At 42.3% G+C, this 26,304-nt stretch overlaps 1 protein-coding gene across 1 annotated transcript in view; it reads left to right on the top strand.

Moving 5' to 3' along the window:
* Positions 1-26,304, top strand: part of ASPH (aspartate beta-hydroxylase) — a 138,778-nt gene that overhangs the window by 82,820 nt on the left and 29,654 nt on the right. Inside the window, exons 18-20 of the mRNA XM_087825602.1 lie at positions 17,587-17,672; positions 22,497-22,583; positions 23,982-24,132. Coding sequence (XP_087681728.1) covers positions 17,587-17,672; positions 22,497-22,583; positions 23,982-24,132 — 324 coding nt within the window. The remainder of the gene's footprint in view (positions 1-17,586; positions 17,673-22,496; positions 22,584-23,981; positions 24,133-26,304) is intronic.

Raw genomic sequence — 26,304 nt, 5'->3', positions numbered from 1 at the left:
TGTCATTAGGATCTAAGTTTTTTTTTTAATTGATGGGAAATATGGCCCTGTCTTCTACTCAGAATAATCCACTTTTCTGTGTATTAACGCATTATTCATATACTGAGGCAAATTAAAGATTAACATATTAGCCACATATGCCCAAGCTCGCTTAAAATTAAGCTTTCCAAAAAAAAAAAAGTGTCGTAAAAAGACAGTGCTATTGTAGTTGAGTATATTCATTTATTTAAGCAAACTTCAGATTGGAGAGGACATTACTTTGAAAAATGCATTACGGAAATTACTTCGGTTTGATTATAGAGCCCTTCCCTGCAGCATTTGTCATTCTTCTGATATAATGGTAGATCATTGTGGCATTTGCAGAGGTAATTCTTGCCATATGTTTATGTTTTTCACTTAAAAATCAAGTGTGTGTTGACAATAGAAAGTATTAGTAATAGTGAAAATAAATGAAATCCATTCTCACTTTGGATGATTATCTTACATTCTTCCCAGGAACCAGGTGGACCAGTTACCCCGACAGGAAGGCCTGTCAGTCATGCGCTATTTCTTTCTAGAATGCTCTCTGCTCCCTCCTCACCCGCACAGACCTCGCAGTGCTGAGCCTGGTCATCAGTGGCACAGGGCAGGGTGGGAGCGGTTGGAGCCTGAGGTGACACAGACACTCAAGGATGGGACAGGAAATAGGCACAAGCAGCAGATGGGGACTGGGAGGCCAGACACCAGGCAACAGGCAACGGGGAGAAGCCACTAACTACCACAGGGTTCAGGAACAGCCCCCTAGTGCAGCTGGGAGCAGGAGGATGTTTGGGGACAGATTATTTCCACATAGAGGAGTGGCTTCACCTTCCTCCAGAGGCACTGGCAGACCCCAGAGCCCCATCGCTGGCTCTGTCCCCAAGACGACCCTTAGGAGCTGGTCCAGATGACGGCGTCAGGCACCAGGTCCGTGCAGTGGTATCAGCAACACTCATGGCGTGTCAGCTGGCTTAACGCTCTTGTTTAACGTTCCACGTTCCTTCTTGCCTGCCGTCTAGGACGTGAAGCTACTCTGTGGTTAATTAACTGCTGTTGAAACCCGTGATGCACCCAAACGCAGCCAGATTCCAGTTAGACGCCGGGGTACGATACTGCATTTCTCAACCCCGCCTGCAAATAGAACCGCTTGTGGGATATTCTGGAATGTGGGCTGGGCCCACCCCACCGATTCTGATTTCACAGCTCAGGGGCACAGCAACTCCAAGGTGCAGGCGTGGGTGAGACTTGCTGGGCCAGATGTGCCGCTCACCTGGTCAGTCTGGTCTGTGTACCAGGATCATCTTAACTAAACGTTTTTCACTGGGTCCGCCTAGTTCAGATACTATTCCTTAATGATATTTGAATCCCACTTGAAGGGACTGTTTAATTTAGTAAACTATAAAGACAGCAAGAGGATTATTTGAGAAGAGCTGAGGCTATACTATGGAAAGTACCCTTGAAAGTTAATTAAACAGCTCTCTTAAAGTCAAGTATATGAGCCACAGATAGTAAGCCGGCCGAGGATCTGAGGACCACTGACCGCCTCCTCAGTGCAGTGGGTTGATGCTGAGCTGGGCTGGGGTGGTGTCTGGGTCTGAATCTGGCTGTGGACCCTTTCTTCTTTCATGGCTCATGTCTGTCTCACCTGCAGACTCTTCTGTGACCTCACACAGGTTCATTCCTTTGCTAAACCTCACAAATTTCAATCAGGGCCGAGAATAATGGTAACGAATTCTCAGTTGCCATCTACACATGCTCAGACTTCAGGTATTAAAGAACATGACTTTTGTCAATGATATTTTAATAGGTCTAGTTTTTGCTGTTACATTAGACGTTATTGCACTGATGTCAGCAAATGTTGGAAGCAAGATGAGTCTCTTCCAGCCCTGCGCATATCCTGCTGAAGAGGACTGGCTGCCTCTCTGCCATTGACTAGGAGAAACCATTTTCCGACTGACCCATATTCAGGCCCTATTCCCCCAGCTACCCAGAAACTGCCTTCTTTGGGACTTTTTTGCCCCCCTGCTTAACTGTTAGAAACAATTAATTTACCCCTTGTCATATGTGTTTCAAAATGTCTGGATATCTAGGACATAGCATTTATTGAAGATATATTCCTGTATGGGATGAAGCTGGGGAAAATATACACCTAATAAAAGCAAATGGACCCCACTTTATTGGTCACTGTTTGCCTCCCAGTGGGGCCTGGCTGTGCCTTCCACACAAAAGGAGCTCAGCATTTAATCATTTAATGGGTCATTGCTATAAACCAATCTTGGGTTGCCAGGGAGAACTTTGTAAAAACTCTTATCATTAAAGTAATAAGAAAGCATCACTGAGGTGGTTAAAGGCATCTATGTCATACATCCTGGAAATTACTCATTACTAGAGGTCTCACTAATTTTTAAGAAGTCAGCACATGTAGGTGAACGGAGTAAGAGAAGGAATTGTATATATTCTAGTACATTTCTTATACGGGTGATTCATTTGTGTTGGGTGAAGATATAGCCTCTTTCACCAGGTCCTAGGACTTCAGCCACCCCTTGTTTTCTGACTCTTCTTGGAGAATGGACCTGGGACCTGAGGAAAGGGATGGCAGCATGGAGGAGAGGGAACTCATGGCTGGGGGAGAAAGCAGCTGAAGTTTTCGTGGAGGGATGACATTAGAGCTGGTCCTCAGGTAGTGAGCAAGGGTGGTATCTGTGGAACACTCTCTGCTCCACCTACCTGTCAATTCAGATACTTTATTTTTAATGACAGGGATGATGGGTTGATAGGGAAAACTCCAAGGTCAGTACTCCTAAGATATCATGGGATGCCCTCTAACACAGCTTAAATTGATTAGTGTCTTGTCTTGAAACTCTTGACACTACCACTTTTGGGGGGAATTGTTATAATCTGTTGTTTTCTAATATCCACTGAATTTCACACTTTCTCCCCTTTGGTTCTTCAGTACCATTGATGGTATCTTCTATTTGTTCCTTTCCTGCTTCGTGTAGTAGATTTAATTAGAGCCCACTTCTGGGACTATATATATGTATATATGTAATTTATGTGGAGCCTTCATGGCCAGTTAGCTACCAACTTTACTCAAGTTGTGCCAATATACTTGCAACCTGACATAAAGGTGGATGAAACTTGTTTATACAGCATGATGCCTTTCATTGATATCTTTTACATAAAAGTTAAGATTTGATAAAGGTGCGTTTCAGGTAAAAACTTTGATTTTCATGCTCCATTGAAATATGGCTCCTCTGTCCCAAGGATCACTGACTTCTCTGTGCATTTATACCACCCTATTAGTGATGTCATTAGTAATGTCATTCAGAAAGTCATAGGGTGGAAGTAGCATTAATTGCAAATTATAGCTTCGCCATAAAACCAATGAACTTGGGTGAGCTTTTTATTCCTGTGCCTTGTCACTTTGATTCATACCGCATCTTGCTTCTTAACTGCGGCCGCGAACCCCAGAGCGTGGCTCGGCAGTGTATTTCCCATGGCACTTGCAGTCAGGAGAGTGGAGCAGGGATGTGATGTGTGCCATTAATTACTTACCCCTGTGCGTGGTGAGGGAGGAGGCCAGAGGCAGATTGTCTTCTACCCCCTGAGAAGCTTGAAAACAGCTCCACAATTCCTGGAGTATGTCTTTGTGATTATAAAACACGAGTGGGGAGACTTGTTAGGAAGAAAAAAATGAGGAATATTTTTAAATTGCTTTTTAGGTGAATGGTAAGTATCAGGCATACTTAGTGCATTGGCACTCGCTCTTGGTCAGTCATCTTGGACCAAGTTTTTGGTTTGATCTGTTTTGTTTTTAGATGAAAGTACGTGGCTGAGTGTACTGTTTGGAGGTTGAGGCCGTAATCACATTACAGGAAATTTGGAGACATGAGTACTGTGCAGTCTGCATCTGCCTTTAAAGTAGCCTCCCATCTATTTGTCTTTCTGTTCGTGAACATTTTTCTCATAGGCTTTTGAATTCCTCTTACTGATCACTTGATCAAAACTTGAAAATTGTTGTGTATAGTGAACGGGGTCCTATTATCATCTCTCTACCAAAACGTATTTGCCATTTGATCTTGAGCTTTTTTTCTTCTTTTTTTTTTAATGTCTTTATTGATTTCAGAGAGAGGAAAGGAGAGAGAGAGAGAGACAGAGGCAGAGATAGAAACATCAATGATCAGTCATTGACCGGCTGCCTCTTGCACGCACCCTACTGGGGATCGAGCCCACAACCCGGGCATGTGCCCTGACTGGGAATCGAACCATGATCTCCTGGATCATAGGTCAATGCTCAACCGCTGAGCCATGCTGGCCGGGCTGATGTTGAGCTTCTTATTTGTTACTTGATCTTGAATAAGTCTCTTAGCCTCTTGGTGCTTTACTTCTTTCATGTATAAAATACGAAGATGGAGTTTTTGTATAAGTCTGGTGACCATTTCTCTTTGTCACTGGTGTCATACTATAGAGATACGAGCAACTATAATCACTACTTTTCCTCCTGTGATTATTTTATATAAAATATATGCAAACCCCAAATCCAGATGCTGTTTAATACTATTTATTTGCGTATGTTTCTAAAGAAGCTCTTGATGAATTTGGTGAACTCAGTCCTCATGATCGTCCAATATATTTAATGTCTTAAGTGCAAGAGGAGAATACTGATTCTTCAGGGATTGCCCCTAGAAAGTGTCTGTATGTGGGAAATGAACATCTATAAGCCAAATGAGACATGAGGGTACTGGAGAGCTATTTAAGCAATCCTGGTAGTGGCATCTCATTAAAGAGTAAGTTACACTTTCTTTCTACCTTGGGTGTTAAAGCTTTAACACTGGGTTTGAAAACAGCAAACCAAAAAAAGCTAAATGCTTAAGGGATTTATTTATTACAAAACTCAATAGTGCCATTAGTTTCCACAGATGCTTTAAATTGCTGGGGTAAAATTATGTGTTCAGCAAGGCAGCAAGCTCCTGCTGCCTCCCGTGAGCCTGATTGACTGTGCTGTTCAGTATCTCATTGTTTAATTAAACTTGTCCGAAGATAGGATCAGCTGAAGTGTTTACTGTATAAATAGTTTTCATTCCCAGCGTGCAAGTTTAAAACCCTGGTAAGAAGAGTTTGCCATCTGTTAAAAACCAAAACGTGTGCTATTGCATAAAAATAAGCCACACATTATTCATAGAAAGAATCACAACGCACATCGCATCTTCTGGGCTGACAATAATCTGTGCTGTTTCAGAATGTCACCACCTTCTAAGTGACCGTACGGTCAGTAAGTAGTGCTTTGTTAAAAGACATGATAGCCTGTAAACATAATGAATTAACATATATATTTTTTAATTCAAGTGAGAATAAGTTTATTTGAATGTAAGTTTTACTGATAAGAAATTACAATATTTTTGATATTTTCAAATTTATTTCTAGGAGCCTTATGTTCAAATCTTACCGCCCCCCCCCCAAAAAAAAAAAATTCTGTCATTTCATTTAGCCAGGAGTGTGATTCTGTCCCTGCGTTGCCCTTCCCGCAGCCTGTGGCAGCCTCTCCTCTGACTCTTGCAGTCGCTTCCCGCTGCTCCTCCCTGCCTGTCCACGTATGCACACTCAGGACAAGGGAAACTTCCCAAAACATAGGTTATATGTAGCCACTCATTAAAACCACCAGCTATAGGACACTGTCTGTGGGACAAAGTCTAGATTCCTCAGAATATTGTTCAAGAAACTCCCTAATAGGGCTCCAAGCCACCTCTGTAGCCTTGACCCTCCCCATTCCTGACCCAGACAGACCCCAATGGAATTCCACCTGACTTTTCACACATCCCTGAAAATCTTCTTTCATGTTTCCACCTCATACTTTCCTTTTTTTGGAAGATTTTTGTGTGTGCCTCTACTTCATTCCATATTGGATCTGTGCTTCAAGACTCAGCTCAAAATTAAGGATTCCTCCTTAATTTTTACTTTATCGTTCCAATTAGAAGTAATGCCTTGCTTCTTGTGTTCCCACAGTATTTTATAATTCTTGTTTTGCCTGTTAATTTTCAAGCTTCTATTCTAATCATTAATCTCCCCCCCTCCCCAACACACACATACACTTTCTAATGTCTAACTTATTTGAGGACAGATTTCTCTCAGTCCCTCTGAGCTGCTATAACCATGAACTGGGTGTCTGTTTCTCACAGTTCTGGAGGCTGGGGAGCCCAAGGTCAAAATGCCGGCAGAACTGGTGTCTGGTCCATGGATGGTGCCACCTCACTGTCCTCACGTGGTAGAAAGGACCAGGAAGCTCTATGGATTCTCTTTTATAAAAGCAGGAATTCTCTTCAGGAGACCTCTGCCCCCCTGACCTAATCACCTCTGACTATAATCACCTTGGGAGTTACGATTTCATCATATGAATTTTGAGGGAACACAGACATTCAGTCTATAGGAGGATTATATTCTAGTCATCTTGTTATCCCCTACACTAAGCAGCATAATACCTTGTGAGGCACCCAGTAGGTGTTTGTCAGTGGTTTGAAAAATGATATACACGTTCCTCTAGAGATTGGATAAGCAAATTAATGCAGTTGAGATAAACAGATCAGAGCAGATTTTCAGATTCTAGATTGGATTTTCTTTTCTGTAGAATGATTGGACATTAGTTTCTGATGTTCTAAAATATTTTTGGCACTCTTCAATATTTCTTATTGGACAATTAATATCTCACAAGATTCTGTGGAAAGTTCTGCCTCATTTGTTTGAGACAAAACCAATTGCAATCTTTGGACCCTATTTGGATCCCATTTCAGAAAAACTCTAAGAATATAAATTCATAAGACACTTAAGGAAATGTAACCACTGACTATCCAGGGAAGTATCCAATTATGATATTCAGGAAGTATTGTTAATTTATGTTTTTATTGTAACAGCTTTATTGAAATGCAGTTAATATATGATCAGCTTCACCTAAAACCTGCAGTTTGATAAGTTTTGGCATATGTAGAGACATGAAACCCTCACCACAATCAAGATGATCACCGTATCAGTGATACCAAAAGTTTCCTTGTGCCCCTCTGTGATCTCTACTGTCTGCGCATCCTGCACGCCCCTCCTGTCCACTAAGGTCCCTCCCTGTCCGTTAGTTTACATCTCTTAGAAGTTGGTGTAAGTGGAATCAGAGCTTATATGCCCTTTTTTGTCTGGCTTCCTTCACGCAACGATTATTTTGACATTCATTTATGTTGTATGTAATAGTTTATTCCTTTATATCGTTGATTTTCAACCAGTGTGCAGCAAGAATTTTTAAAACATGCAATGCCTGACTATTTAGTCAGGACACTGACCTCTTTTCTCTTAGATGGTCAAATAAAAAATGACAGCAGCCAATACAACAATAGCCATCTAATGCAAACGAGTCAAAATTATATCAAATTTTTTTTTTGTCTGATCAGCAAAATATATAAGGTGTCCCCCCAAAAAAATGTATGCACACACTTGGAATAATTACAAAGACAGTGTTTATTAAAATGCATGTCATTTTCAAAATTGAGTTATCAGCTGTTAAAGTGTATATACGTTTTGGGGACACCTGTGTATTACTTGGTATGCCACAGAATTTTGGTAATTAGTTTGTTTGTGCCTGAAGGATGTCATTTAATATATCTTGTAGTGCCAGCCAGTTGGTGGTGAATTCTTTAAGCTTTTGTATGTCTAAAAAATCCTTTAGGTCTTTCTTGTTTTGGGAGATACTTTTACTGGGTATAGAATTCTCAGTTGAAATTTTCTCTGTAAAGTACTTAAAAAAATATTGCTCCACTCTCTTCTCCCTTCTGTTTTTTTCTAATAAGAAATCTGCTATGACCCTTATTTTTATTTTCCCATTTTATAACATGTCTATTCTTCCTGTCTACATTTAGAGTTTTTCTTTTTATTACTGGTTTTGAGAATTTGTTTACTCTCAGGGATCACTACCCTTCATTATCTGATGTACACTATCTTTCAAATCATTGTTTTGTATATGATATGGAAATATTTATAAATGAGATTTTTTTTTTAAATGTACCTCTATTGATTTCAGAGAGGAAGGGAGAGGGAGAGAGAGAGAGAAACATCAATGATGAGAGAGTCATTGATCGGCTGCAGCCCACAACCCGGGCATGTGCCCTGACCGGGAATCGAACCCCAATCTCCTGGATCCTAGGTCGATGCTCAGCCGCTGAGCCACGCCCGGCCGGGCGAGATTTTGTTTTTAAAGTATGCTCTCAGCCTTAGTATTTGAAGATAACATTTCCTCTTCTTTATTATCGTTTCTGCTACTTCTATTACATAAAGGCAATGGCTTTATTTTTCAATATATAATTATGGGTTTATGTCTCTGTTACTGATCCATAGTCACATTTGTCTGCAGTGAAAAGCTGGTGTTTTCTATTTGTTAAAGTATCAGAAATAGTTTATCTGTCACTTTATCGCTCAAGAAAACTCAGCTCTTTTTCATTCCTCAGAGACCCAGATCTTTCCAGTTGGGTTGCTTGTTGAAAGTTTGTGGCCATCTTATCATATCTACCACCACTCCTACAAATTCTGTCATATCAGATTTTCATTTTTACTACACAGAGAGAAACTTTGGGGTTTTTCTCCTTGCAATGATAAAATTATATTTAAAATTTTCCACTTGGGTTGAGTGAAACCTCAGATAATGTCTAAAAAAATATGAATCAGATATAACTTCTTTCTTAGAAGACATAATCAACAAAACCAGCCAATATTAATGCTGATAAACACCAAACATATAGATTCTTGTCGACATCTGAACACGCAAATAAAAAAATAAGGTAGTATTAAGAACTAAGCTTACAAATACCTAAATTATTCATTCATATAATATATACTACTCTTTTGATATATATGAGATGTTGCAGAGCAAAATTATCCCTCCCTTCATGATTCTTATTTGATGGTGCTTGGGAATGTTTATCTTGTTTTGGATTTCCCTGGTAATTCTGATGTACAGCCAGGCTAGGAAATTATTGTTTTATTTGACATTACTTGGAAATCAATATTTCATAGAAGCAGATACTTAAAGATGACTTTAAATACCTTTAAACACTATTTAAACAAAATTAACAAAAGTTGGTAGATATTTTTCTAAAATACTTCTTATGCATCTCCATCCACCTACTTAAGTTGTATCCTGCACGTAATTTAACTTTTCCTTGGTGATCTTCATCCGAGGACATGTTGAGAGAGAGAGAGAGAGAGAAACATCGATGTAAGAGATAAACAGCAATCTGTTGTCTCCCGTATGCACCCCAACTGGTATCAAACCTGAAACCTGTTTTGGTATATGGGACGATGCCCCAACCAACTGAGCCACCTGGCCAGGGCGGTCATGCCCATTTTACTGAACATCAGTTATTGCGCAGGGATGCCCTTCGAGGCTGTTGAAGTCCAGAGCACTGTTTACCTCTGCACCTTTTGGCTCATATTACAATACTGTTTGAGCTGGGTGTGTTTCGGGGGGTTTTTGTCTTTCTTACCTCAGTCTCCTAGCTTTTACTTCTCGCTGCTCATTTTGTATCTGATTCAAGCAACCTTCACTCCCTCTTTCTAATTTGCTACTTGCAGTAAGTTAAGGGCTAGCGAACCAGAAGACCAAGACTGTTAGAACTGTATCTAAAATAAAATTTGGGGAAGGTGGCTATTCTTTCATGGAACAGTGCACGTGGAGCTGAAATTCAGTGTTGGAAGCAGCTGTTGGTCAGCCCGTGGACTGAAGCAGTTTTGTTATGTATAGAAAACACATCACTTAGCGTCTCTGAAATTTCTAATATAACATATGGGGTCACATCTGTTAAAGGATTATTACTGTAGAAGGGGAGCGATGTATAATTTACTGAAATTAAGCCCATGGGGACACAGCGGACTACGTTTAATAAACTGGAATACTTGCTGGCTCCTTTGAGTGCTCTCAGCTGAATCCCACATTAGTTCAAGAGAAGGGGCAGATGAAAACAATTGCCCTTTATCTAATGTTTACTGGGTTGTATTAGTTAGTGTCTCTCTGCTGAAAACTATTTTTGCTAACTGTTCAGATTCAGCTTTGAATATTGAACTCCTGCTGGTGTGTAGTTCATATTTATTTCTGAGGAGCGCAGAAGCCCATTATTCCTCAGCTGTAAGAGGCAAAGGGGGGCACCCCCTCCTTCCTGCAAGTGTGCAGTCGCGGCCGGCGGGTGAGAGGGCCTCCCCGGAGCTGCCCGGATTTCCCTCGCCTCCCTGTACTCTGCACCTTCACGGTAGGTAGCAGGAGAGGAAGTAGCCTCAGAAAGGGTTGTTTTGGGATCAAACCCATTAACTCTCCATTCTCACAGTGACAATACAGAGACTCCTGCCAGGAAAACGCCCACGGCTGGCTGCCGATTGGGTGTCTCAGGAGCAAATGACATGATCTTTCTCCATATGATAGTGATTTATTCCAGACCACAGTGTGAAGCATAGCAGTGGGATACTATGCACAATTCCCACTTTTAAATGAGAAAAGAACTGAGGGCTTCTACCCAGGTCCCCTGCCCATGCCTTGGAGGAGGCCTGGTAGATGAGGCTTGCTGTCCCTGTACCCAGCAGATAGAATTTCATCAAAAGTCCTAGCACTGGAGTCTTGAAGTCTTGAATGTTTTACACTATTGTTTCCTTCTTTTTTATCATTTGTCTTAATTTTTAGATATCCTCACTGCCAGATAAATTCAGAGGTTCTTTTTTTCTTCTAATATTGAAACGTATCATTGATTTTTTAAAGAAAAGCAAAATTACCTTCCAATTTGAATACAAGAAGATTAAAACGTAGTGGGGTCTGTCTTGGGTTAGCTGTTAATTAACATGAGTAACACCGCAATAAAGCGCTGCATGATTATTTCAGCTTCGGGCTGCATCTTGAATGTAGAGTACATTTTTCTTTAATATCTTATTTTGGTCTGACTTTTCCTTCCCTTAAATCATTTTGCTCTTTAGATTATTTTTTCATCAGATTCCCCTTTTGGGTACCGATAACAAAAAGCAGTCTTTCATATTTTATGTGAGAGAACAGACAGTGGGGTTTGGGGAGCAAAGGCAGTGTAGTGTTGCCCCATAGCTGCTTAGTCCTTTGTTGGCTCGGGAAATACTCACTGGCAAGAGGTATAGTGTGGCAAAGTTGTTAGTTGCCCAGAATCTCTGCCAGGGAATTATTTGACCATAAAGCAAATCTGGTATCTTAAAAAAAAATTAATTTCTCAAATACTTGATAATAAGGTGTGTCATTTACATCTCTGTTTAATAAAAGAGCAGAGTTTTAAAGTAAGAGAAAGTAAAGTATTATAGATGGAAGTCATGATTATATGCCCCTTTGTAGCTGGTGGGTGGAGGTGAGAGATTATCCCCATTGCATGGAAGTGAGATTGAGCAGGTTGCCTGAGACGGGCAGAGCTGAGGCTCACACCCTGGCCTCCAGACTCCATACCCCGTGATCGCCCTGCTAGACCAAGGTGCCTCTGTGCAATGCGTAAACACTGGGTCCTTGAGGCACAAAATGAAGGAAAATTACTGTGGTTATTTAACTACCTTTATCCTTTGACACAAGTAGTACAAAGCTCAGCTCCTTCCTTTACGCAACATGATACACTAATAATTCATTCCACTCTGTCGGCCCTCTCAAAGCCCTCGGGGATACCCTGGTTCCTTAACTTCAGAGCCACATGCCAGTGACACTACAAATTGGTCAAAAGCATGGACATGGGCGCGGAGACAGCCCCCAGCTCCTGTATACAGTTTGTGCAGCCTTCGTAAGCTACATATGTCTAGCAGACTAAGTAATCAAAAAATGTGAGCTGTGGTTATCAGCAAATAACATAAGGCATTAAGCAGTGATTCAGGCATAAAAGCAAGCTTCTCTGTGGTGTTTATGTTCTACTCAAATGAGCTGAACTTCCCAGGCGAAGAACTTACTAGTTAGCTGTGTCTAGTTTTCTGCCATTTGTGTTCTAAATTGCTCAATATATTGAAAAACTAAAATGGAACAAGACATGAAATAAGTATCTGTGTTCTCGCTAAAGTGTTCAGTGGGGGTTGCCTCACACATACCTTGTTTCTATTTTTTTCTTCCTTTTTTTTTTTTAATTGTCTTTTATAAAGCAAGCTATTCTCAGTTCATTCTTTATTTTGGTTGCTTATAATTTTCTGATGTTTAGAAACAGCTGACGAGTCTAAATAACAAATTGATTTGGCCCTTCCCCCTTCTGGAATGTCTCAATTCCTTTATGCTTGTGTGTGTTCAGATGTTCACAAACATTCCGTGAAGACTTTGTATTGGATAGATCACGTGCTAAATGCTAGAAACAAATTATGAGCAAGACACAGTTCTTTTCTCACGAAAATAAACAATCCTACCAAAGGGGGGGGGGCAAGGACGAGTGCACACTGTATATACAACCCACTTAAACACAGCCCGAGAAGTTTACTCTTTCTAGAAACAAAATGCTTTCTGAACTCTGGGGGGGTTTTTTTGCATGAAGATGTCTTAGATGACTCGATAGAGGAAATGACATTTAAACTAGAGGTCTCAAAAGTTGAAATACAGAGTATTTGTGAGACAGATGGGTTTTCCTGCCCTTCCCCCCAAAAAAAATCATGAGAAAAGTCACAGAGGGTCCGAGTTCATGCCATTTTTGAGAAGCTGCACAAAGGAAATGTAAACTGCTTTACAGGTAACCGGAGATGAAAATAGAGACCAGGGGCCAATTCGTGAAAGGCGGTAAAGCTGGTTCGAGCAAACGCAACTGGGAAAGAGCCAAGATGTATGTTATTTCCCTTGAATAAATAGAGCATTTCAGGTGGATTTTGAGTTGGTGGGAAAATTTTTCATATTGTCTTTCTCTCTCCACCCCCCTCCCACCCCCTTAAGTTAAGGTCCTTAATTAGCCATGCAAAAGCATGAAAAGCAAAGTGACAGCCCACGGCAGGAGCAGATGCTGTGACCCCGAGCGTGGGCAACAAGAACCCCTGGCATGGCTGGGGTGGGGGCCACAGCTGCCCACTCTTTGTCTTGCACGTGTTCAGAAGCCCAATTCTTGCTCTGCTACTTACTGTCCTTTCATAATCGGGGTGTGCATCCTCTCACCAAACCCACACCCCCTAAACACGCACTCGGCCTCTCCTGGCTCTTGGAGCAGGCTCAGCACCACTGATGCCGTGTCCTCAGGTGGGGGGAGAAAGCAAGCTGTTTCCTGGGGTCCCTGAGCAATATCTCTACCTTGAGCTTTCCAAAATTCTGGAAAGTCCGGATGCCCATAATAAGAACATTCACATCAATGGCACCAAACCCTAGGATCCAAGTGGCAGGGGAATGTAGCCTGTCACTTACAGGAAAAATAACTAGTGAGGAAAGTACAAGTTTCCGTTGGTGATTGAATTACAAAGTAAATACTCTTTCCTCTGCCTAGAATGCTACCTGTGCCTGGGTAAACTTGAGTTCTCAGTTTCCCCAGGAAGCCTCTTCCCCCCCCCCAAACAGAGTAGCACCACTCCTGGTCCACCCTGTATACACATTCCTGTAATGGTGAGCTACCCATTTACAGCTTTCTCCCCAGCAAGACTGCAGCCTCCTTGAGGAAGGTCCGCTGAACTCCCAGCAGCTAGCACAGTCCTTGGCACACAGTGGCGTTTGAGCAGACAGCTGAGCGAGTGAATGAAGGGGTCCGTGACCGAGGCTGGGGCGCTGTCCACTGGGTACAGTGACACACTGAGGAACAGTCGTATTTCGACGCAGTTCAAGAGTAGTCAAAAAATTTTTTTAAAAAAAGGATGCTTGGAGGGTTGAATGAATAAAAGGAGGAGGGACGATCGGGAGTAGGAAACGTAGCAAAGATATTACATAAGAAAAACGTATAGATGCCACTGAGGCCTAGTTAAGCCTAGAAGAGCAATTTTTCTTTTTCTTTTTGTGCAGCGTGGAGCCTCTTAAGCCTGGTTGAGTTTAAGGACCCCAAATAGGTACATGGTCGGGGGACGGTGCTAAAAACCAGATTGAATTTTTTATTTTTAAAGGCCTGCCGTGATGTCCAAATGCTTTTCATACTGTTATACCTATAATAAGAGTCCTTATTGAGAATCACGTGGCTTGTGTCTTCTTCCAGCAGCTTTGTTAAGTCATTCTGGAGGTGTGCTTTCATACAGTAAGTCCAAACTATGTGTCCAGGCGCTCAGGGCTGAGATTTGACTCACACATAGACATCTAGATACAGTTTCTCCACCACAGTTAAGATGCAGAACTTCATAACCCAAATTCTCTTGTGCCTTTTGTACTCAACCTCTTTCCCCACCCCACCCCCAGCCTCTGAAACTACATATCTGTTTTCTTTCCCTACTGTTTTCCCTTTTCCAAAATGTTGTATTAAGGGCATCATCCAGTCAGTAGCCTTTTCCATTTGGCCCCGTTCACCTAACATAATGGTCTGAGGTGCAGCCGTGTTGTTGCAGGTTTGCGGGTTACGGCTGAATATTCCGTGGGACCGCTCTACCACGCATTGCCTGTGCATTCACCACTGACGGACGTTTGGGCTTTTTCTACTTTTGGCTGTTAGGAACAGTGCTGTGGTGAACATGCGCGTAGGAGACTGTGTGGACGCGTGTTTTCATTTCTCTCGGGTGGGTAACTGGGAGCAGGATTGCTCGGATGCCGTTCTAAGAAATTTGGTTTTTCTTTGGTATGTTCTGGGGGTCCATGGGTGTATTTAAAGCATTGGGGATAAATGGAGAGATTGTTTCAGAAAGATCCTCAGGACAGTGTGGAGCATGGGAGCAGGTGGGAAGCAGGGAGACCGGTTGGGGAATCATTGCTCTTCTGTCCACCTGCGGCAGACACTGCCACTTTTGTCACTCTCTTCAAGGGAACGGGTCTAGGACATAGTAATGCAGAGTCTGTTTTTATCGGTGGACCCGTTCTCCCCATGCATCATGATATAAAAGTCTTCTTCCTGGACTAAGTGGAAATGAAAAGGAATCACCATTAATTTCTGTATAATCTAAGGATGTATCATTAGTGCTTTTCTCATGCCTTTAATTACTCTTATTTTCCTTCTCTGCCTTTTTATTTTCTCTTAATGTTTCGGCCATGGCGTGGCAAGGGAAGTCAGGGTTTCAAATGCAGCTGGCCACTTTTCCCCCCTTTGTGGTTTTGGAAAATGATAAAACACGTAATCGCAGTGATTAAAAAAAGACGGAGTCTAATATAGCGTAGACAGTTTTTGAAGGTCCACATTCAACAAAATTAACAACTCATTCCAGTGCGCTGTAGGTCTGCTTTGAAAGATTATTAACATGGTTTAAATTAACTGAAAATTAGAAGCACAGGGTTTCCCAGTTCAAAGAGACCTTAAGAGAACCGGCCTAGTCACTCATTTGTACATGAGAAAAGTGAGGCCCAACTTGAGAGAGTCCTCCCTGGTCCCGTCACAACCATCAGAGCCTATTGTCCTTCAGGCAGCAGGACCATGTGCCTCCCCAGAACTAAAAGGAAGAGATCTGTGTGTTTTTATAATTGGGGAAATTGCCTTAGGCTTTTTATACATTTTAAAATGAAAATAATCATAGGACAAAACTTGAATTTTAGAGAAAGGAGCCATCGTGAGGAGCTATTATATAGGAAGATGTGTGAAAAGATGGGACAGAGTAATTTCTTGGTAACAGGTGCTTTGAGATTTTTAATATTTTATCTGTTTTTGTGATGGCATTGAAATATTTTGACACTAAGATCCAATCTGGCTGTTTAGCAGGCATATTATTTTAATGTTGACTATTTTGGATGTCCTGAACTGTCAACAGTTTTTTTTTCTCCTTATAAATAAATCTCATGTTAATTTTAACTGTGTAACATGGGAAATGCATTTGGGAAAACTTGTGATGCTAACAGTAAAACCCTCTACTCCGATGCACTCAGACTTCCCAGATCCTGCTGGCACTTTTCTGACAAACACTCCTGCAAAACCAAAATGAGCAATTCAGAAACGTGAGCCAGGGCTGAGGTGATAATTCTCACCCCTGTAAATCCACATCTCAGTCAAAAGTCACTTCATTTTCCATATCCTCGGCATGTATGCTAACATATGATGGCATGCAGTTGAAAATGCCCAGTATCCACTATTTTTTCACCCTCTGTTTTAGGCATTTATATTTTTAAATCCTAGAGGGCCTGAGAGTTCAGAAAGGGGAGAAGAGGAAGGTAGGATAAACAAAACAGCAAAGCAACTTCAGAAATTTACAAGAAATAAAGGGACAGTGATCCAAGTGTCAGTTTTATTACTGAAGAGAGCTGATTTAAAGGATGGGGCTGAGATGAGCAGGGATAATGGGTTTCTTCATACTGACCCCCAGAATTAGGCATGCCTGCCTCCTCCAAGCAGCATGGAATAGCCCCACTTCCCCTGTGGGGCCGCCCCTCCCTGCAGGATGCTCAGACTTTGTGTTTGCTCCGGGGAGGAAGAAAAGGGGTGGCGCCCAGCCACGCAAGCATGAGCAAGTTCAGTTTGCTCCAAGACGTGGAGCCACTCTGCAGGAGCTTATGGTTTGGAAAGGCACAAAGATCAGTGCACAAATGGTTATAATAAAAGCCATATGCCAGAAAGGAGGGTACTGTGGACTCAGTTTTGGGGGGCATGGAGAGGGGAAGAGACAGAGACACAGAGAGAGAGAGACACCATTTGATTGAGTGATAGGTGGAGAAACTTTATAAGGAGGTGGTGGGTTTTTTGTTTTTGGGGTTTTTTTTTAATATATCTTTTTTGATTTCAGAGAGAGGAAGGGAGAGGGAGAGAGAGAAAGAGAAACATCAGTGATGAGAGTCATTGATCGGCTGCTTCCTGCATGCCCCCAATTGGGGATCGAGCCCGCAGCCCGGGCATGTGCCCTGACTGGGAATCGAACCCCAATCGCCTGGATCCTAGGCCGACGCTCAGCCGCTGAGCCACGCCCGGCCGGGCAAGGTGGTAGTTGTTGAAGGAGGGCATATTTTCATCTGACAGCCTTAAGGAATGGGCCATTTAGTTTGGGGAAAGTAGCATCAGAAATGGCACAAAGCTTATTTGGGGAACATGGGACAGTCCACTTTGGCAGAAGTATGGACTGCAGCCAGAGCTACGGGTCCGTGGTGCAATGGGAGGGCTTGAGTGCTAGACTAAGATTCTGTTTACTTGACTCCATTGAGAATAAATAGCTTGCTCTTTCATATTTACCTGACCAGAAACATTATAGATATATTCAAAAACTGTTTTAAGCAGTCTTTTGGACTTTGCCAACAAATTTTTCATAAGAGTTTAGAAATCATACCTACCATTTTCATTCCAGAAACTGGTATACTAGTCTTCGCGCAGTCCCCTAGCAACTCCTTTGAGCACATGAGGAAAGGCTGTGTTGTCCTGGGGGCGGGAAGGTGAACCAGCAGTGAGCTTGCTCTTGCTCTTGTAGGACTGGGACCAACACATGCTTTCTCACTAGTTGTAAATCACGATTCTTAACGATTTCGAGACAAAAATAAATAAATAAATAAAAACCTCTGTTTTCTTTCAGTTAAGAAAAAGAAGCCTAAACTATTAAATAAATTTGATAAGACTATTAAAGCTGAACTTGATGCTGCAGAAAAACTCCGTAAAAGGGTAGGTTGATGTTTTTGTTTTGTGCAGAAACGTGCAATGGTTTAGCTAAATAAACTCAGGCATTACTCTTGATTTGTTAAAAAGAAATGTTAAGAGAAACGACCTTGGAATAGAGTGGGATTTCCCCCAGGGATGTCAGCTTCCCACGTGAAATGAATCAGATGATAAGAAAAAGGGCAGCTGCAATGGCCAAGTGGAAACAGAACTCACCTCCAGGCCGGCGGACCTTGGGGTCAGCCTGCTCCCATCACATTCTAGTCCTATAGCTTTGGGCAAATCATTTGGCCGTTCTGAGCCTCAGTTTTCTTATTTAAAAAAATGAGAATAATGATGGTACTTTCTGTTAAGGGTTTCGTAAAGAGCAAATGAGATTGGGGGGGAAAGCAGCAAATACTGTCAAGTACCATATAAGTGGAGATTTTAATTTTATAGCACCTCAATCCAAATGAAAATATAGGTAAATCCAGTACTCTCAGGACAGTTACTGTTGGGTAAAAAGGCAGTAGGTTTAACATTCTTCTCGCTTGGGGTTAACCTCAGGCACCTCCAGTTTTCAGGGTGGCTTTTTATGTTTTGCTTTGTAATCAGCATTTAGTTTTTCTGTAATATCCTCTTTTTATCTGTAGACTTTGGCTGCAAAAAAAGGGACATTGGGACTATAAGTAAATAAGCAACAACAATTTTAAAAAAGAAAAACCCAAGTTAGAAACTGGCATGGTTTCTAGAATGTGCTTCCCACACATTTTTTGGGAATGTACCAGCAAGCACGAAGGCTTCTGCACGCAGAGCCAAGGCTTGGCCGACCCTCATTACCTGCCAGGAAAAATGGAGCAACTCCAAAGACCATTGCAGCAAAGTCATTGCTCATTAAATTATCCCCATGGAATGATTTCTGAGTCTGTCTTGCTTGACTTTATCAAAGGAAGCCATCTACTATTTTTAGGAAATTTTCATTTCTTGATAGACGTGCAGCAGGAATCTTTTTCTGTCGCCTGGTTTGGTCGTCTCTCCTTCCTTGGCACTAAATGCCATATATGCAGATGTGAAATGCCTATAAACAGGTGACTGTTGGGATAAAGAACAAACAAAGAGCTTTAGAGAAGGATTTTTATGTAATCAGAGTGAATGGTAAAGAAAGGTTCGGTTATCCTGGGGCAAATAGGTCAGGGGGACAGAAAGGTGCTGGAACAATCCATGGGGTATATTTTGGTTTTTGCTTAGTTGGAGAAATTATGCTGCTTCCCTCAAGGAGCACCCGGTATCTATAGCAGGGTAAATGAAGGAGAAAGAAGTGACTACGTAGACAACTCCTGCTTCTGAAACAGCAGGGAGCCAAATTATTGACTGAGTCAGCAGCATAATTCAGTCTTTCCGGGTGGTTTTATAGCTGGTAGTTTCAAATGATGCAACTGACTGCGCTGGAAGAGTGGAGGCTCCCCTAAGGCATGTCCCAGGCAGAGGAGGGCCAGTCTCAGCTCACGTCCTAGCTTCAAATACTGTGCTACATGGAAGCGCGAGGTCACTTTATTTTTCCTTCAAAAATGTATAGATCAGAACCTATGTCCATAATCTGTTTTTAAAAAAATAATATTTATTGTTTAAAACTTTTTACCCCCAGAAAAAACATTTGAAGCTATATTCTGAAATATTTATTTGTTGGAATTATTTATTATTATTCTTGTATTATAAGTGAGGGGGGAAAAAAGGAAAGAGAAAGGAAAACTTGAAGTTAGAGGAGGGCCAACACAAGAAAGGTCACCCCACGGGCTGTAAACAGTGCTAGAAAGGAAGTAAACCAAGTCCAGAGAGAAACACCCAGCTGTAGATCTTCGTGACGGGCATAGTGATGGGCTGACCACACAGCCCCTTCCCTCATGTCACACCACAGGTTCTCCAGGACGTCTGCAGGGGTATGTCTTTATGTTCTTCATGCCTCTGGCCTCATACCAAAACAGTAGGTCCTAAGTACATGTACCCCAGTGAAGTGTCTTGGTCTTAAGATTAAATATAAGCTATGCTGAAAAACAGATGATTTTCAGGCAATTTTCACAAGCATTGTATCTTGCAGTTGAGTTTTTTAAAAATAGGAATTGCGCAATAGTGTTAGAAGCTGTATTCCCTAGTTAGAACCTAGGGAAGGGAAATTTTTTCAGACGAAGAGCATTTACTTTGCAAGATGGTACCTTTTTAAGAAGGCCACACAGCCTCTGTCTTAAGGGGATCCAAAAGATGCCTAGGACAAAGCCAAAGTATTCTATTATTTTTATAACCTAAGGAAATGTCAAGCAGAAACAAAATAATTTAGCAAATTTGTTATGAATATTGTTATTCAAAAGTGAAGATTGGAGGGATGCATGGAACAGACTCCCCCCTGGAGCCTCTGGAGGAAGCATGGCTCTGCGGGCTTCCTGATTTCAGCCCAGTGAAACCGATTTGGACTTCTGGTCTTCAGGGCTCTGAGAGAATAACTTTCTGTTGTTTTAAGCCCCCAAGTTTGTGATCATTTTTAACAGCAGCCATTGGAAACTAAAGAGATTAGGTGTGTGACTCAGTCAACCCTCTCAGCAGAAGCCAAAAATAGAAATGGGATTATCCCGGGAGGGTCTGTGACTCTTATCTAACGGTGTGAATTCCTATGACATACACAGGAGAACCATAAGATTTTTGAGAATATTATATCAGAAGTACTGCCACCTTGGACTGAAAGAGATAGGACAAACTGAAAGAAGGCCAACAGACTCCCAAAATTCTATAGGTAGGAAACAAGCTGATGAAACTGTGTGTGACATCGAGACAGTGAAATATTCAGCACTAAAACAACAACAACAACATGATATCAAGCCATGAAAAGGCATGGAGGAACCTTAAATGTGTATTATTAAGTGAAAGAAGCTAATCTGAAAAGGCTGCCTACTCTATGATTTCAATTGTATGACATTCTGGAAAAAGCAAAACTATGGAGACAGTAGAGGGATGAACAGGCAAAGCACAGGAAAACTTTAGGGCAGTGAAACTACTCTGCATTATACTATAATGGTGAATACAGACAGTGTGCATTTATCTTTTTATCTAAACCCATAGAATATACAAGAGTGAACCCTAAGGTAAATCGTGAACTTCGGGTGATTACACTGCGTCAGTGTAGGCTCATTGGTTGTAACGAATGTTCTGCTCTGGTGCAGGGTGTTGATTATGGGGAGCCTGGGCTTATGTTGGGGTAGGGGACATATGTGAAATCTCTAGATGCTTTTCTCAGTTTTGCTGTGAATCTACTGCTCAGGAAAAAAAAATTTAATATTGTGAGAGGGATAGCATATTTTAAATAGTGATACAATTTATTTCTGAAAATAAATGTAACTTAGAGAATGTGTTCCTGGCCTTACATCCAAGTCTTCACTTACTTTGTCTTAACCTCCCTGTCTGCCTGGTAAGAGACTTATATGGGATGAGCCCCATTATCTTGTGCTGGCACACACGTCCCCCACACACCACGGTAATATAATAATAATAGCAGCAACAACAATAATAGGTAACATTGTTCAATGCTTTCTATGCTCTCTGTAGTGTCTACAAACACTTTATGTATGTTTTGGGATTTGACTTTATAGGTAGTCACAAGGTAGTCAAGGGCCCTCATGATACCCATTTGACAGGCCAGGCACCTAAGGCAAAGTCATCAGTTACTTGTCACAGGTCACACACCTTCTAAGTGGTGGGGCCCAGACTCTCCCCAGTCAGCCTGGCTCCGGGGCCTGCTCTCAGAACCACTACGCTGTGCACCTGTTTTTCACCTGCCCTCAGCACCTGACGGCCTGTGAGAGGGTGCAGAAAACCTCCTTCCATGATATCTAGGTAAAGGAATGATTGTAAAGAACGTTAACGGTCAGGTTGTCCTTGGGAAATAAGTGTAAGTAACAATTGGTAGACCGTACAGTTTGCTTTGCACAGCCACACTGTAGGTCAGCTTTGTTGTATGAAAACTCGGTGAGGGACAAAACACAGAAATAGCAGTGAGCATGCGCTAAGTGGATTTACCAATTTATAGGGAGCTGAGGGCCTGGGAAAGTTCAACTCAGAAAATCTGTCTCTGCCCCACGGCTCCAAATACCCTTGACCTGCTGCCATGTGTTAGGCACCAGGACACAGGCAGAATGGGCTGTGGAATGGTGCTGATGCAGTCAGGTCGCCTCAGCCCCCTGCGAAGACCTCACCTGTGTACCTGTTGCATATCCTGCATTTCTTACTGTGCAGTGGTGGTCAGAGATCTATCGAAGGTGCGTGGCCCATCTTCTTAAGAGCCCACGTGAGCTCTGGGAGGGGTCCCATGACACTGAGGCAGCGAGGCCCTCCAGGCAACCAGAGGAGCCAAATCAACCCTGTCAGTGGGTGACAGGAACCACGGCCACGTGACCCTTGCATGCTTGTGCCCCACCGTTTTCACAGGTGCTTCAGACTTCATCGCAGACCAAGACATTCTAGCTGCCAGCAATATTCTTCCCCAACGTAACACCTAAGTATTTCTTTAAGAATGCATGTATGTGGGAATTATACATATAGAGGGAATATGCAATTTCTTTAACGAAGACTATTACATCATTTGTCAGACTCCTGTCTTTTAAAAGATAAAGTATATTTATGTGCATTTCTATTTTTATGTTTCCATAATACAGTTAATTTTTTAAAATCTTAGATAAAACTGTCTTTAAACTCAGAATGGTGTCCAGGAAATTTTGACAGAATTACTTATTGAATATTTAATAACTGTATTGAGTAGCATTATGCATTTGAATTTATTGTATTTCTGTTATTACCTCTTCCTCACAGGGAAAAATTGAAGAAGCAGTGACAGCATTTGAAGAATTAATTCGCAAATATCCTCAGAGTCCACGGGCGAGATATGGGAAGGCACAGGTATTCTAGAACCTTCCACTTAGATGGCTGTGTTTGATTTCCTAGTGTTCTGTGTAATTGGATTTCTCACCACCCAGTATTTATTTGCATTTTCTTTTGCCTTCTAACTTGTATACAGAATCGATTTCTCATACATATGCACAAACTCAAGCAAGAAATACTGTTTTAAATAAGACAATTATTGCTATTGTGTAAAGCTGAATTTAGAAACATTTTTCTGCACCCCCCCTCCCCCAATATGGTATCTCTCTGGTTTTGAAAAGAAAATGAAGAGTAACACTTTGGTCATTGACTTCCCATCACCCTCCCATTCCATTCCACTCAGACCCACCATATAATTTGCACATTAGGCTCCCGAGAGCTTTGAAAACCTCAGTTTTATAACGAGAGGTGGCAAGTATGCTTAGGAAAGACGTTCAGTCTCTAAAGTGGAATGTACTTGGGTTCCGTACTGTTTCTTCCAGCTGACCGCTTTCTCACCAGCTTCCTTCTCCCTGCCCCCCGCTCCCACATCTCTGTTCTTATCTCACCTCTTCGATCTTCTAGCTCCTCACTTCATGAAGCTTTGCCACCTTTATAGGTAGCTGCATAAACCTGTGTGAGCTACATCCTGCTCAGGCCCTGGGTTGGCACGGACACTCCAGAGGTCTCTGTCCTGGTGGAGCTCGTCTTCCAGCGGGAGACATTTTAAAAGTTCCTTACTCAGAAATTACTTAATGAAAACCCACTATATGCCAGGCCTGTTTAGGCACCACAGATGCAGCTGTCAGCAAAACATGGAGTTTTCATTGTAATGACAAAGACAATGCATAAGACAAATAAGTAAAATGTATACGCCCGCTAGTGGTGAAGGGCTACGGAGAAACCACAGAAGGCAGAGAAGAGCATAGGACGTGCGAGGGAGGTGAGATACGGGATAGGGTGGCAGGGAAAGCTCTACCGAGGAGGTGACATTTGAGCAAAGCCCTGGGAGTCTTTATAAAGAAATGTATATTCTAAAATGTTAAAAATAAATGTTAGATCCTCTTACACAATAATATATGCCATAAGAAAAGAAGGTAATGGGATGAAGAGCTTACCTGTTAAGATTTGGGGGCTTCGGGTAATGTGACAGGGCAGGCAGCCCTTCAGGTAAGGTGACCAGAAAGGACGTCTCTAGGGAAGGACAAGGTGTGGCAGGAGCTGACGGGGCAGAGGGAGCAGAGGGGCAGAGGCCCTGATGCAGGGACGCGACGATCTTTCCGTGCACAGGCCGATGCCCAGCCAACTGAGCCACGCCGGCCAGGGCTGTCGGAATTATTTTAAAGCACGTACAGAAGTTAACTTTTCGTGACTGTCTTGGGTGATTAAAAATCATGCTTGTCACGGGACATTTATTCAGTGTGGGACTTCCTCTAGTGTGAAGACGATTTGGCGGAGAAAAGGAGGAGCAATGAGGTGCTGCGCAGGGCCATCGAGACCTACCAGGAGGTGGCCAGCCTGCCCGATGTCCCCGCGGACCTGGTGAAGCTGAGTCTGAAGCGGCGGTCAGACAGACAACAATTTCTAGGTAAGATGGAATAAGAAAAGTTAATTCAACACATGCCATGGTTTTACCTCGAAGAGCCTGAGGGCTCTGTGTACTCTTAGAGGAGCCCAGTTACAGGGAAGGAAACCTGAGTTCTAGAACTAATTTCAGGTCATTTACCTGACTGGGTCTTAGGCTGAAAGAACAATCCTGACCTTTATAATTACAAAGATGCCAGTGGTATTTTTACCACCCTTCCCTCCTCACTCCACCCCACCCATTTTAACGCTGAGGCAAATGGGATGCCGAGAGGCTGGATAATTTGCCTCAAGAGTTACAGTTAATAAATTAATATGTCTAGAATCAAAAACTCTTCCTGCCGCACCAACTCGTTATTTAGAACAGCCTTGGCGGTTCAGATGATCAGTGGGACAATTTTTGTAGAGGAATATTAAGAGTTCTAGGCACTCTAAAATTTTACCTGTAAGATTTGACTCTGTACCAAGGAAAATAATGGAAAAAATTTAGATATCACTAAGGGCTTTGAAAAGAGCAACATAAAGCATATCCTCGGAGTGACCCAGGTTCCCAGAGCCAAAGGCAGTGAGACTAGCTGTCACCTACCTTCATTATAACCTCACTAGCCTTCATCATAACCTCCTAACATGTGTTCTGTAACCTGGGAAGGAAGAATCTAAGCCAATGCCACGGTGGGAGCAAGGCTGGCTGGGTAAGTTACGTGAATGAATTATCGATGTCACTAGGAGAGGCTCATGTAATAGTCAAGGCCAGCTGACCCTTTTATCAGTTTCCTGAGGGGTGGAATTAAAGGTAGTATGTCACTTTGGTAGGTGACCAAAATTTATGATAGAAGATGACCCAGGTGATCATTAAAAACAGAAGAAATGGTCGATTACATTTATGTTCCTAAGGAAGGATCAGTTCGGGAGAAGAAAGACGTCCAGCACACACACAGGTGGGGAAGGCCGGGCGGGGACTCAGGTGGAGGCACCCGTGCTGGGCGCAAAGTCAGTGTTACTGAGCTGTCCTCTTGCTTTGGGCTCCAGTATGGCTCTGCTTAGCACTGGTTACTGATTGTGTCCTTAAATTTTTGATATTTTCTTTATCACAGATTTTAACATTAGTTTTAATATTTTAAAAGAATACATAAAAGTCACTCATCTAGACTACTGAATTTTTGGCACCCTCTTGAACTTGCACGGAGTGACTGACCTGCCTTGCTCCATGCCCAGCCCTGGGGGAAGCTTACCTGGGAGTAAACCCAGCCCTCTTCCACAGCAGCCTTTCACTTTAGTCTTTTCCTCTGGGTGAGGAGGAAATTTTGTGCAGAAGATGTCACTGAAGGGGGCACAGTGACGAAGTTCACGCACGGTAGAGCGGGGTGCCAAGATGCGGAGTGGAAGGGACGGTGGGGGGAGGTGGCAGCAGGAGTGATTTTCACCTGGGGCTTTGTAGTGGTTAAGAAGGAAAGTTTAGAAACAGAAGAAAAGTGTGAGATTGGTCTGGGCAGATGGGCAAATGAAGGGATACTGAGTCAGACTTGTCAGTGAAGGAATGAGTAGCTGAGCATACTCATCCCAGCTTGGCCAGTAACGGGGAGCCAGCCATGGGACAGGCTGGTGATGTTTTGTGCCCAGCAGTTTATCTGTTAGTGGGCATTAGCTATTGATGGTCCTAAAATGCTCTTGGCTAATATTCAGCTTGTGGGCAACTGAGCCCTCTAGGTAATTAATTTTGTCATGTATACTAGTCTTATCTCGCATATTTTCTCCTATTCAATTTGTCTTCCCGACTGCTGCGAGGAGTAATGACAACTGGCCCCAGAAATTTTAAATTTCCATCAGATAGCCTTGAAAATGCATTGAAGCTGGAGTTTTCGTGATTCATGTGTGCATAGTGTCCTGTTGTCCACCAGAGGGCCCCGTAATACTGGATGATGTCTCTGCTGCAGGAATAGGTCGTGACCTGGAGATGAGCACTCTCTTTTGGAAACAATGTCAGCAGTGCCCTTGCTAGGCCCTGAAATCAGTTAGATTTTTAATTTGTCTGTTCTCTACTCATAATTTTAAAGCTTATCTTAATAAACCAAAAATATCTCAGTGCAACTTTTTTTTTTTTTACAGGGAATTCGTAACTGAAACTTTCTTAAGACTGAATTTGATATAAAAAAGTAAATGTTGGTGAATTTAGAAA

The sequence above is a fragment of the Miniopterus natalensis genome, chromosome 16, assembly GCF_054644295.1.
Source record: "Miniopterus natalensis isolate mMinNat1 chromosome 16, mMinNat1.hap1, whole genome shotgun sequence".
NCBI lineage: Eukaryota > Metazoa > Chordata > Mammalia > Chiroptera > Miniopteridae > Miniopterus > Miniopterus natalensis.
The sequence above is the reverse complement of the archived record's forward strand: the minus strand, read 5'-3'. Positions and strand labels throughout refer to the sequence as shown.